A 14,715-nucleotide genomic window follows, 5' to 3' on the forward strand; every position below is an offset into this window, starting at 1 on the left:
GAATATTAAGTTGTCAAGATAAATATGACATTATATGACCCTGTTAAGAGGTACAGAGTTGGGAGTAGTAATTCATTTTCATACAGTGCATACTGGAAGTGGGAGTTCATTCCCAAATTAGTTACAGTTTGTTAACATCAATTCAGGCTTCTTAGAAGTTTATTTTCCATTTAAGAAATTAAAGGTCCACATTTATAGGACTATTTCCCGTAGAGATTTCTAACACAGTTCTTGATCTTTTACTGGCATGAGAAACTTTTAACCATACCTCTCTTCTGACTCCCTTAGGACTTAACCCAGGACATGGATGTACAAGCTGAGAAACTCAAGTGGCTAAATAGAACTGAACTGGAAATGCTTTCAGATAAAAGTCTGAGTTTACATGAAAGAGAAAAAGTTTCAGAGAGCTTAAGAACTGTAAATTCGTCATGGAATAAGGTGTGCATTAAGAATTACTGTGATACCTTTTTCATGTTTATTGATTTTGTTCTCAAAGAAGTGGGATTATGTGACTGTTTTAAGTGTACCCAAATATGGGCACATTTTACTAATGCTTACTAGTATTGATAATTATGTTTTTTTCATCTGTCATGGATGGAAGCTTATGTTCTCAAAGAATACTTATTTCACATGGGATTTTTTGGCATAGAAGATTTTATATGTTATATACTATATTAAATAATGAGTGTAAAATCCTAATAATTATGCTCTGAAAAATGAAAGCCTAAAATAACTTTGTGATGTTGCATGTGACTTTTCATATATATAGATTTATTTCAAATGATTTTATTCATTCAGCATGTATTTACTAGGTCCCATCACTTCATGGGAAATAGATGGGAAAACAGTGGAAACAGTGTCAGACTTTATTTTTTTGGGCTCCAAAATCACTGCAAATGGTGATTGTAACCATGAAATTAAAAGATGCTTACTCCTTGAAAAGAAAGTTGTGACCAACCTAGATAGCATGTTAAAAAGCAGTATTACTTTGCCAACAAAGGTCAGTCTAGTCAAGGCTATGGTTTTTCCAGTGGTCATGTATGGATGTGAGAGTTGGACTATAAAGAAAGCTGAGTGCCGAAGAATTGATGCTTTTGAAGTGTGGTGTTTGAGAAGACTCTTGAGAGTCCCTTGGACTGCAAGAAGATCCAACCAGGCCATCCTAAGGGATATCAGTCCTGGGTGTTCATTGGAAGGACTGATGTTGAGGCTGAAACTCCAATACTTTGGCTACCTCATGTGAAGAGTTGACTCATTGGAAAAGAGTCTGATGCTGGGAGGGATTGAGGGCAGGAGGAGAAGGGGACAACAGAGGATGAGATGGCTGGATGGCATTACTGACTTGATGGACATGAGTTTGGGTGAACTCCAGGAGTTGGTGATGGACAGGGAAGCCTGGCATGCTGCGATTCATGGGGTTGCAAAGAGTCAGACATGACTGAACGACTGAACTGAATTGAACTGAAGTAGGTTGTAATGGTATGTGCTACCAATATGATTAAGATAAAGTCCTTTTTCTCACACCATTGCTTCTTTTGCAGTTGAATCAGAGGTAAAGTAATAGGTTTCTATTTATTTTGAGTTGGGTACATAGCATAATGGGGCTTCCCAAGTTTCACAGTGGTAAAGAATCCGCCTGCCAATGCAGGAGATGCAAGAGACTCAGTTTGATTCCTGGGTTGGGAAGATCCCCTGGAGTAAGAAATGTCAACCCACTCCTGTATTCTTACCTGGGAAAGCCCACGGACAGAGGAGCCTGGCAGGCTACAGTTTGTGGTGTTGTGAAGAGTTGGACATGACTGAGCAAATGAGCACATACTCAGTAAGAAGTCTGTCTGGGACACTGAACAGATATGTTTCTGTCTTGGTTTGGACAGGACCCATATCAATCATTTTTCTTCTTCTCCATCCTTTTAAAATGATAGCCATTCTTCTATATCTAATGATTTAGATACTTTATTGATCCAGCCTCTCTGCTTGAGAGCTACTGTCTTGATGGGTCACTGTTACTGATGACTCACACAGCTGCATCTCTGGCCTCGCCCTCTCTCCCCATTCAGACTTCGTCACAGCTGCGTGCTGAGGATCTGTACTTTGATATCTATGACATCAATAGGCATCTGATACTAACATACAAGACGAGTACCTGACTCCACCTCCCTCTGGGGTCTTAGTTTACGTTTCCCACCTCAATTACTGGTAATCACATCCTTATTATGGTTTATGCCAAAACTCTGGACTCAGTTTTACAACATGTGAATTATATCTCAGTGAAAAACAAACGAATAAACCCTGGAGTCACCATCATCAGCTTCTCCTTCAAAATTCCTGTCTCCTTGATGGACAGTTTGAATGGAAGGCTCCATGAGTAGATACACAATAAGGCAAATGGAGCAATTTTAACAAATATCGATATTGAGTGGCACATGGGTATTCCCTGGGCAATTCTTTCCTCTTTTCTTAGGCTTGCAAAATTTCATAAACTTGGCCACTTCTCACTGCCTCCGTGGCCACTAAGTTGTTTCCTGTGTGATCATCATTGCCGTCATCTCTTGTGTGATTCCTGCCACGGCCACTTCATTGGCCTCCCTTTTGCCTCACTTTCCCCTTTGTCTGCCTCTCCTTAACAAAGCAACCAAAGTAGTTGTTAAGAATCATTCAGGTCTAGTAAATCCCCTGAGAAAAACCCACTAATAGTATTCCATCTCATTCAGAGTAATGGCCAAAGTCCTGATGGTGGCTTATGAGGCTGTCGTGTTCTGGCTTCCTGTTATCTCCCTGACTTCATCTGCTACGCTCTCTCCTTGCTGTTTTTCAGACGTGTTGGCCCCGTGTCCAACATGCCAGACTCAGCTTGTGCATATTCAATCGGACCACATGTATTTATTTAACACAGAGGATGTCAATGGGTATTGTGTAGAATAGGGCATGCTGGTCACTTTGGGAGCACAATGTCAGACAGAGCTTCCTTTATCGCAGGACTTCACATAGATTCTACACTAATTATGTGAGTTATGAGAATCTAAGACCAAGCAAAAGCAAGGCTCATCATGTAGAGAATTTCAACAGGCACATTTTAGGAAATACTAATCTGGAATTTTTCATTAATTCATGCTTTTATTTGCTCAGTAGGATTTTACTGGGCTCTCATTTTTTGCCAGGTACCATTTTAAGAACTGGAAATGTAGCCAAAAGTATGAAAATGCTTCTTAACCCAAAGACCTCATTGTGGATGAGACAGGAGATAAGCAATTATAACAAGGAGGTATCTGTGGGAATATAAAAGTGGAGAACCTACCTAACTTTGGGTGGTAGCCACGGAAGGTTTTGTGGAGTTCATATCCAAACTAATTTACTAAAGATGAATGAGTATTAGTCAGATGGAGGTTTGGAGGGAAAGACATTGCAGGGAAGAGAAGCATAAATGACAGGAGCTCGAGGAGACAGAGAGTGAAGCGGATGTCAGGGAGACAGGTGATGCCTCCACTCTTGGACATATCTGAATATATACAATTGACAGGAAGAGGGTGACTGAAGATCTGTTTTGGAAAGTCATCAGTCTCTTGAAACTCCACTTGATAAACGAAGCAATTAGAAACCAGGACCCGGGGAGAGAGGCCAGGATCAAGCATAGAATATCTATCACAGAGGTGGGAGTAAAATCACCATTGTAAAATACCAAGAGAATCAAGGGAGAGGAAGTGGCAGTATTAAATGTTGTACAGGAGCAGGCCGGCTAAGGACTGGATGACATTCTTGATGTCAGTTGGGGGTCAGGCAAGACCCCACTGAATAGTGAAAGTGGACACAGAGGCTTAGGCATTGAGGAGGGGCAGGAAAATGACAGCAAGATCATTTAGAAGAATGCTTTCTTTTGAAAATATCATCGTCCGTATTTATATACTATTCTTCTCTTTCTGTTTGGCCTGATGCTGTAGATATGCAGAGAAGTGCCTGGTGTGCTGAAGGAATGCTTCCAGGATCCCTGTTCTCTTGCTCAGATGAGAATTGCTGGTAAGATACAGTTTTTTCCTTCACAAAATTTTTTAATAAACATAGCAGAATTTTATGATTATGAGCATTGTATGTGAATTAGGAAAACTTATTTAAAAACACAATGCAGTTATGACTTATTATTCTGCTTTCAATCATTTGAAAAGAATGTCTTCTCTAAACACAAGATGTATTTCACTGCCTAGTGTATGCAAGGCATTTCCTCTCACGGGAAATAAGATTTTTAGCCTTTCTTGAACATGGAACCTGAGCCCCCAAAAAGCTTGCTGAAGGCGAGGGGAGAAGCAAGGTGGGGACGCTGGGCACTGATGATGACTGAAAACAAAAAGTTTGGATATTCCCGGGAGAAGGAGTTTAAGAGGTGTCCATCTCAAGGAGGCTGTTTGTGGACAAATGCTGATCACTTAGATAGGGGAATGAAGAGTGTTTTCTCACTATTCATTTCCTCTTTGCTGAGACTAGAGTGCAGGCTACTGCCCCATAACCGCTGTGACCTCTGCTAATTAATCACTGCTTTGCAAGCTCTCTGAACCACCTTGGCCGGCTCTCCTGCTGTTGAGTCACCAGGCAGAACCTCAGATGTGATTAACCCTGTCTGCTTCCTGTGTGCCATCTGCTGCCTCTCCCCTTCCTCCTCTGTCCTCCTGCTCTTCCTCCTGCTCCTCTGCCCCTCCTCCTCCTCTCTTCTCTCTACTCCTCCCCTTCTTTCTCCTGTTCCCCTTCTGGAGTCGGAAACTGATGAGTGACAAGACTTTTTTTTTCTTCTTTTTTTTGGAAGCTTATTCAGGGCCAAGTTTGTATTCCGTTTTTAATTGTATTTCCCAATACCTTGTACAGGAAATACCTGGCACCTGATTGGTTTTGTCGATCAAGATCCCGAACACTTGGATTAGCATTTGGGTCCTGCTGCTTTGTCACCTCAAGTTCAACTCCATAACCATAGGGAAGAGGCCTGATGCATTTTGCAAAAGCACATTAGGTTATTATTTAGAAGAACGCTTTCTTTTTTGAAAATATCATCATGTGTATTCATATGCTATTGTCTTTCTGTTTGGCCTGATGCTGTAGATTTGCAGAGAAGTGCCAATGACTTACATCATTATCTAACATCATTATGGCAAAGGAACGGGGAAAATTTGAATGCATATTTAAAAGTACAAAAAACACAGCATTGTAAATCAACTATGCTCCAATAAAAATTTAAAAGTATATATCCAAACAATAAAAATAAAAAATAAAGTACAAAAAGCTGCCAGCAAAACTATGCCTTCCATTAGGTGGGCAGTTTATTCTTCATAAGATATTCCTCCCTGAAGTGTGAAAACTGAAGCTAATTCCAGTGTGCTCTGTGCCTCCTATACAGCATTGTAATTCAGATTTTTATTATTCCTTTAAAAATTATATTAAAAAATAAAGTTAGCTGTTTTAAGGTGAACAATTCAAGGACATTCCACAGTGTTTTGCAGCCACCGTCTCTCTCGTTTGAAAATATTTCCATCACTCTAGAGTAAAAACTCTTACTCAACAGTTTGTCCCCCTTCCCTTCTAGCCCCAACCCCTGGCAACCACAGATCTGTGTTCTGTCTCGATGGATTTATCTGCTCTGGATTCTTTCACCTGTGTATTGTCTTTGAGGTCTATACATGCTAGCTTCTTGCTGACTACACTCAGATGGGCACTCAGCACTGAAGACCAACTCACTGTACTTTCTTCTGAGTGCCCCTTGCTCATTTCTCTACTAATGACCTCATCTCATTTTTGAAAACTAAAGTACTGTTTGTTCAACAAAAGTAAAGTACTGTTTGCCATCACAGACTCCCTCCATCTGCCTTCCTGTGTACCCACAGACTACATGCTTTCTTCCTCTTCAGTGGAAGAGTTATCTCCATTTCGAAGACCACCTCCCCTTCCACTTGTGCTACAGATCACACCTTCTCTTGAGTTTAACTGATCCCCTTTGTCTCCTCTACTGGATCATTCTTATTAGCATACATCTTGATGCTTGTAACTCTGCTGTTGTTGCTGCTAAGTCGCTTCAGTCGTGTCCGACTCCGTGCAACCCCATAGACGGCAGCCAACCAGGCTCGCCCATCCCTGGGATTCTCCAGGCAAGAACACTGGAGTGGGTTGCCATTTCCTTCTCCAATGCATGAAAGTGAAGTCGCTCAGTCGCGTCTGATTCTTCGCGACCCCATGGACTGCAGCCCACCAGGCTCCTCCGCCCATGGGATTTTCCAGGCAAGAGCACTGGAGTGGGGTACCATTGCCTTCTCCGCTTGTAGTGCTAGTATAGTCATTTAAACTGATGTATAGTATTTCTTGGCATGGGTGTACCTTAATCCTCAGAGCTTTCTTCTCTAGCTTTGTTTACCAGTCCCATGACTTTAGACACTTTATAACTTTAGGTAATTTGGCCAATTCTTAGGCCAGTGCACTTGGAGTCACCTCGACTCTTCTCTGGGTTTCAGTTCCAATCCATTGCCACCTTGTGCCAGTTCCATGGCCCATCCCAACTACTTCCCTGCTCTTAAACTTTTTATCTTTCATATAGACTGTTGGAATATTCTCCTAAATTACTGTTTGGATTCTATTCTGATCTTACCCCTCATCGATTATTCTGATAGCAGCCAAGCAATAGCTCTAGAAAACAAGTTTGATGTGTTATTCCTTTGATTTCAGTCTTTTAATCACTTCCACCATACATAAGTGATTTCTGCTCCCTTACCATGGTCCAGAAGACCATGTATGATCTGTTTGCTACCCATCTCTGTAATCCCATTCCTTACCACTTTTCCTTTGTTATTCTCCTTCAGACATACTGGTCTTCTTGCTGTTTCTAATATGTCAAAAAACATTTCCATTTATGGCCCTTGTGCTTGCTATTTCTTCTTTCTTTCTTATCCACATGTCCTTCCCTCAGTTATTACATGTTTCACATACTCACTTCATTTAGTTCTCATATATTCCCTTTTTAGATGGGTCTTTCCTGACCTGAGCACCATAACTCAGTTACATCCTCTCTCCAAGATCCATCCTGTCTCTCTCCAGCTTCTTGCATTGGATTTACTGTATGCCATATATCCATCCCTAGTGGCTCAGATGGTGAAGAATCTTCCTACAGTGAGGGAGACCCAGGTTTGATCCCTGGGTCATGAAGATCCTCTGGAGAAGGGAATGACAACCCACTCCACTATTCTTGCCTGGAGAATTCCATGAACAGAGAAGCCTGGCAGACTACAGTCCATGGGAACGCAAAGAGTCGGACATGAATGAGCAACTAACATTTTCACTTTCGTATATCCATCCACTCCCACCAGAATGCAGCCTCCACGAGGTCAAGGCCTTTGTCTTGAAGTGAAGTGAAGTGAAGTCACTCAGTCATGTCCAACTCTTTGCGATCCTGTAGACTGTAGCCTACCACGCTCCTCTATCCATGGGATTTTCCAGGCAAGAATACTGGAGTGGGTTGCCATTTCCTTTTCCAGAGGATCTTCCCGACCCAGGGATTGAACCCGGGTCTTCTGCATTGTAGGCAGATGCTTTGCCATCTGAGCTACCAGTGAAGTCTTACACATTCCCATACCTGTAGCATCTAGTCAAGTGCCTTGCATATAGTAGGTTCTTAATAGATGTTGATGAAGCAATGGATGGATAATGTAGGTTGTTTTCAATTTTTTAAAACTACAAAAAGTAACAGTGAGGATCAGGCAGAATGATGGGTGAGTTATTCTCCAGGGTATATCATGGTGAAGTACTGGGGTGACCATGGTGAATATTGGCAACTTTACTTCACTAACTGCAGTCTCGACTAGTTGTTCCAGATTACCTATCTACCTGCTGAATAGGAACCTTTCCACTCATTGTTCTACATTGTTCACAGTACTCCAACATTTTATCCCCAGAACTCCTGTATGCTTTTAAAAATTATTGATTACCCCCTTTTGTTTGTGTGTTATGTTTATCAGTGTTTATCTAATTAGAAAGTAAAACTGAGAAATTTCAAAGATTATTTGTTTGTTAATTTGTTCAAAAGACAATAAAAATACATTCTGTCAATAAAATATTTTATAAGATATTAACATAAGAAAGTGTACCTTCCAAAACAGAAAAAATCAGAAAAGTGACAGCATTACATTTTTGAAAATTTTAAATTTCTGGCATAAGTGAAGAAACTTAGATTCTTGTATCAGCTTCTGCATTTGCTCAGTTCTGATATCATATATCTTGTAGCCTTGGGTAAAATGAGACTTTACATTTGAGAAAGAGTGAGCGGGAAGAGGCAAATAACTTATAATGATGATGCTTTTGGTTTAGGCATCCACATTCCTTGGAAGGATCTCTCAGGACCCAGAGATCCCCAGACATCACATTTGGAACATGTGACCTGTGGAAATAGGGTGCTTGATTTTAATTTGTGTTTCCTCAGTTGCCTGTGTGCTTGAGCCTTTAAAAAGTATGTTTATTGTTTTTCTTACTTCCTCTTCTGTGGATTGTTGGTTGATGTCTTTTGAGTTTTAAAAAAGTACTTAAGTTACTAATTCCTTGTCTGGAATGTGCATTGCAAATGATGAGTAAGTGAGTGAAAGTTGCTCAGTCATATCCAGCTCTTTGTGACCCCTTGTGACCCCATGGACTATACAGTTCATGAAATTCTTCAGGCCAGAATACTGGAGTGGATAGCCTTTCCCTTCTCCAGGGGGCTCTTTCCAACCCAGGGATTGAACCCACGTCTCCTGCATTGCAGGCAATTCTTTACCAGCTGAGCCACAAGGGAAGCCCAAGAATATTGGAGTGGGTAGCCTATCTCTTCTCCAGCAGATCTTCCCGACCCAGGTATCAAACCAGGGTTTTCTGCATTGCAGGCGGATTCTTTACCAACTGAGCTATCAGGGAAGTCCTACCTTCTCCCTTAATCTGTGGCTTTAAAAATTTTTGTTTGTGGTATTAGTTTCATAATTCTTAAACATTAGCGATCTATTAGTAGCTTTCTTTTTTGTGATTTATTTTAGAGCTCCTTTAGTCCTCTGAAATCATAAAGATTATTCTTCTATGTTTTACAATTTTAGTTTTCATATTCACGTCCTTCATTCCACAGAGAATAAGCTTTCCTAAGATGCATATGAGATCAAAATCTGTCCTATTACCTTCCAACTGCAGCCATGGGTCACTTTTCCCAGTGTCACTTATTGACCAGTGTATTCTTCTTCAGTGATCTATAGTTTAGTCTCTGCCAAGGTCAGGTTTCTCTGCCACCTGTGCACTGTGGTTCTTCTCTGCTCGTGGTCTATTTGAATGTTTGGATCTATAATACTCAAAGTTAATCATTCATTATTAGCTGAGAAATACAACTAAATATCTGGTAGGGCATAACTCTCTATCCAAAAAAAAATTGTTTTGACTGTTCTTGATCCTTTTCTTTCCAAATTAATTTTAAAATCAGAGTTCGAATATATAATTTTGTCGTTACAAACCTGTTGGGACTTTTCTAAACATTTCCAACTTTTAAGGAAAAAGACTTGGCAATTAGTAGTAAATACATTAAATATTTTCATGTTTTTTACTCCAGTGATTCTGTTTTGGGAATTATCTACTAAGATGGCAATCAGAAATGTAAAGATACAAAATTATAAAGAAATGTAAAGATAGAAAAAGATACATCTTACAATTTCTTATTTTTCTAGTTTCGTTGCTTTGTTTTTGCAAGTTCTTTTTTTTTTAATTCAACAAATATTTATTGGGCATCTACTATGTGCCAGGTATAGTTCTAACTGTCAGGGATTCATCAGTAAATACACATAAATGAATGAAATACATGGTATGTTAGAGGAGAAACGGAGATGTGTAAGAGAGACTGTGCCACTGAGTTGGCTCTGGAACACATGAAGAAATTAGGTGTGCTGAGAGAATATTGAGATTTTAAAAAGAGCAGCATGAGACCTAATTTAGAAGATGACAAGTAAGCAAAGACTAAGAGAAAAATCACTTCTGTTGAATTTCTTTAATATTCCTTAATATTGAGTATTATTTTTTTCTTTTTTTTTTAAATGGTACAGGCTTGCTTTTTATTATTATTATTTTTTAATGTTCTCTGACTTTCAGTGTTGTGCTAGGAATTTGAAAGTATCCTTGATAGATATAACTGTACCTGTGTTAAGTTCTGTTGATAATACCTTACCTGAAAACTGACAAATGATAAACACCTAGGTAGAAAAAGTTTGTTTTAAAGCTTTCAGAGTAATGATTTTTAAGCTCTTTTTGTTTGTTCGAAAAACAAAGAGTTAAAAGTATTATTAACCCCTCTATAATGCTGTTAATTAAATGTATTGATGGGAGGGATCTTGATTTATCAAGCTTTTCTCTGAACTTGGAATATTACATCTAAGCATTTACATATGGCTGATCAGCCCCTACATATGGACAGAAGCAAGTAATCACATACACAGTTTAGGTCAAAACTTGACTATTTAGGGAAAGAAAGGGTTAATCTAGATTATCTGAATTGACTTTGATGGATGACCAGAAAATATCTTGATTTTCAGATCCCTTAGAGCCATGGATGGAAGCTAAAGATTTTAATGTATTTACTGATTTCTTTTGATTGGCAGTGGCTCTATGGAATGTTGTGTTGAGAAGGTACATCTTAAGTCATTGAGAAAAAATGTAATTGTTAGAAATGTCTGCGATGCAAAGAAAGAGGACAAAGAGACAGCGCTTGTGCCAAGTATTCGTCAGCTTTGACCTACATTGGCAGTGTTAGCTTATGTGCCTCATCAAGTCTGCGGGCCCAGCATGTCAAGGTTTTGTAAGAGCAAAACCAAGGGCTTGTGCCTTCTGTGCTTGTAAAATCTGTACTGAAAACCAGTGAGCAGGAATGGACTGAGTCACAGAGAAGAAAGACTGAAGTCTCCGTCTCTAAGAGTGTGTCATAAGTCTAAGTGGAAAATGTGGCTGGTGGGCACAAAATGACATTCTTGTGTTAGAACCTGTGAAGATCGAGAAAGGCAACTAAAAACAGGAATATTCAGGACCTATCCATTAAGTGAACTGAGTGGAATTCTGCCAGCAAGTGTTTCCTAGTCATAGTGCCACTTTTCGTGAGGTGCTTACATCCTCCACCCTTCTTTGTTGCCTGTGAGAGGCTGTGCTCAGCATCTGGCACGAATAGAAACATTAGAATTGCAAAGTCTTTTTTTAGCTTATTATGACTAACTTTGAGTTTCATACCCTATTACTTTGCATCTTCAAACCTACTTTTTTCCCTCAGTTCGATTGAGAAATAACTGACATATATCACTGTATAAGTTTGAGGTGTATAGCATGATGGTCTGATTTACATGTATTGTGAAATGATTATCATAAATGGGTCATCTTCTCATATCGACGTACTTAACAAAAGAAAAGAGAAAAAAATGTCATTCTTATGGGGAGACCTCATAGGATTTACTCTCTTAACTTTTCTATATCTCATACAGCACGGTTAACTATAGCCTTCATGTTGTACATTACATCCCTAGTGTTTATCTTGTAACTGGGCATTTGTACCTTTTGACCACCTTTTCTCATTTCCCCTCCCTCTTCCCCTTCACTTCTGGTAACCACAGGTCTGATTGTCTCTTTTCCTATGATTTTTTTTTTTCCTCGTTTGGATACCACACATAAATGAGATCATACAGTATTTGTCTTTCTCTAGCTGACTTACTTAACTCAGCATAATACCTTCAAGGTCCATCCATCTTGTCTCAAATGATAGGATTTTTCTCACTTTTTTATATCTGAGTTCTATGTATACATATGTATTTCAGTGTTAACCTCTTAGCAGATATATGGTTTGCAAGTACTCTTTCCTGTTCTGTGTATGTTGTCTTTTCACTTTGTTGTGTCGATTTCTTTTGCTCTGTAGAAGCTTTTTAGTTTGGTGGTAGTCCCACTTGTTCAGTTTTGATTTTGTTGCTTATGCTTTGTATTCTTCAGGTGTTATATTCAAAGAGTCAATACCATGATCTGTGTCAAGGAGCTTTAATTTCTATGTTTTCTTCTAGGAGTTTCATAGTTTCAGGTCTTACATTTAAGGCTTTTGTAAGTGGTGTAAGACATTTATTCTTTTGCATGTGAATGTCCAATCATCTTAGCATCGTATGTTGAAAAGACTGTCTTTTCTCCATTGCATATTCTTGGCTCCCTTGTCAATTATTAGTTGGCTGTATCTGCAAATCTTTTTTAAAGTAAAAGTTTAAGAGGAGTCTAAGTATTTAGCCATAAGAAAAAGGGTAACTAAAAGTTAGTGACTATAAATAAATATTGTTACCTAGGTGTTCACAATGGTGTTTATTAAAATGACTAATACTCATGTTATAAAGTTAAGAAAAAAAGGACGGAAAATTACAAATAAATTGGCTTTATAATTAAAGCAAAAACATCTTGACAAAATAAAATAGCACTCCTAATTTTCTCATGGTTGATGTATTTTTTACAATTTTCTCTTGATATCGGTCTTAGTTACTGTTAGTTGCTTTTGAGTTATTGCTACCCTCGAATAGGCTGTGTGCTTGCTAGGTCACTTCAGTTGTGTCCGACTCTGTGCAGCCCTATGGACCGTAGCCCACCAGGCTCCTCTGTCCATGGGATTCTCCAGGCAAGAATACTGGAGTGGGTTGCCATGCCCTCCTCCAGGGGATCTTCTCAACCCAGGGATTGAACCTGCCTTTTTTTTTTTTTTGTCTCCTGCAAAAAATTGCAGGTGGGTTCTTTACCATTAGTGCCACCTAGGAAGCCCAAAATACGGTGAGACTGCCTTTAATTAGCTTTATTGCAACCATAAGTCTTACAGATATTTCAGGAAGTAACATTGCCATTTCAGTATTAAAAAAGAAAAACCGAGGGAGTGTATGTATGTGTACTTATGGCTGATTCCTGTTGTATGGCAGAAACCAACACAACATTGTAAAGCAGTTATCCTCCAATTAAAAAAAAACAACCCTCTTTCAATCATTTTACTTACTTAAAGTAAAATTTACATAAATACACATATACATACATCTCCATTATATCACCAGTATCAGAATATCCTGCTGTATCACTAATACTTTGCTTCATTTTTAATTTCAGCTCATCCCGGTGTCCAAAAGGTGGTGCTAGCATCATCTGCATCAGATATTCCTGTCGCATCTCCTCGTACTTCAGAAATTTCAGTTCCTGCTGATCTGGATAAGACGATAACAGAACTAGCCGACTGGCTGGTATTGATCGACCAGATGCTGAAGTCCAACATTGTCACTGTCGGGGATGTAGAAGAGATCAATAAGACAATTTCGCGAATGAAAGTAGGTACCTAGTGTAAAGGTTTGTCATGGAAACACCACAGCACAGGAGTAGACAAGATCTGTTTGGATCGCTTCTGTTTATCTTAAACTCTGCAAGAATGAGCTTTAAAAAAATTTTTTTTTTAAAGTGTTTCTTTCCCATTTAATCTGCTGTGTTTTCGTCCCACTGAATTCTTAACTCACATAAATCATTTAAGCAGCACTTCCTTAGGAACAGGAAGGCCACTGAAAGATGCCAGGATGCTTTCAACCAAATTTTTCATCATCTATCTGGCTTGCTTGATGAGTTGTACTTCCACTGTGAGGTGTCAGAGTGATGTTCTTCAACTCCAACAAAGGATGATCTCTGAGCAGGGACTCTGGGTATGTCACATCCAACACTGCTGCCTTAATGAGCTGGGTCTGAAGGGCTTCCACCAGGGCGTCTTGATCAACTAGTAGACCTCTGCTGATGTTGATGAGGATGACGGTGGGCTTCATTAACCTCAGTTCCTGCCTCCTGATCAGGCCCTGGGTCTGGGGCTTCAGGCTCACAGCCAGCATCACAAAGTCCAACTGCTGAAGCAGGTCACCCAGCCTCTCACAGTTCGTGGCCCCAACAGCTTCCTTCTCCAATTTTCAGTACTCTCCTGTTAATAAACCGCTTTGGGGGCTTCCCTGGTGGCTCAGATGGTAAAGCATCTGCCTGCAATGAGGGAGATCCAGGTTCGATCCCTGGGTCGGGAAGATCCCTTGGAGAAGGAAATGGCAGCTCACTCCAATATTCTTGCCTGGAAAATTCCATAGATGGAGGAGCCTGGTAAGCTACAGTCCATGCGGTTGCAAAGAGTCAGACGTGACTGAGTGACGTTATTTCACTTTCACAAGGAAAGCAACTGTACTTGTGTCTGAAAAGCAGATGCAAAATGATTAATTAGGGGGACTGCGTGGGAATGAACGGCAATGAGCCCTTCCTCAGCGAAGTTATCGCCTCCGTCCACTCCTGGGTCCCGGTGGCACTGCAGAAGCTCAGATGCCAATGCACTGACTGGAGAGGCAGTAGGTCTGAAGCAGCCTGGCCCTACCTGGTTGCCTCCAAGATGCTCATGACATGGACCACCCTTCCGCCCCCGGCCCCTCAGAGCAGAGTCCACGTTCCTCTTAAAAGTTCTTGATCTGTCAGCCATGCTGGCTAGGTCTGATGAATAAAGCTTTTCTTGCATTTGTGTTATTTTGGTTAAGAATGTGAGCTGTAGACTCTGTTTTTACGAGCTAAAACTGATGTCCTAAATCTGGCGGTATCAGTATAAATGTAATCTGGTGTTAATTTAGTCCCTAGTGTCATATAGGCTTTGTTGAAGTGTCTTTTCAACCTATATTTCATAATGAGCTTATTCAATTG

At 39.9% G+C, this 14,715-nt stretch overlaps 1 protein-coding gene across 1 annotated transcript in view; it reads left to right on the forward strand.

Moving 5' to 3' along the window:
• UTRN (utrophin) overlaps positions 1-14,715 on the forward strand; it is a 551,097-nt gene that overhangs the window by 253,076 nt on the left and 283,306 nt on the right. Inside the window, exons 45-47 of the mRNA XM_068985316.1 lie at positions 289-438; positions 3,939-4,014; positions 13,120-13,334. Coding sequence (XP_068841417.1) covers positions 289-438; positions 3,939-4,014; positions 13,120-13,334 — 441 coding nt within the window. The remainder of the gene's footprint in view (positions 1-288; positions 439-3,938; positions 4,015-13,119; positions 13,335-14,715) is intronic.

The sequence above is a fragment of the Capricornis sumatraensis genome, chromosome 13 (assembly GCF_032405125.1).
Source record: "Capricornis sumatraensis isolate serow.1 chromosome 13, serow.2, whole genome shotgun sequence".
In the NCBI taxonomy this organism is placed as follows: Eukaryota; Metazoa; Chordata; class Mammalia; order Artiodactyla; family Bovidae; genus Capricornis; species Capricornis sumatraensis.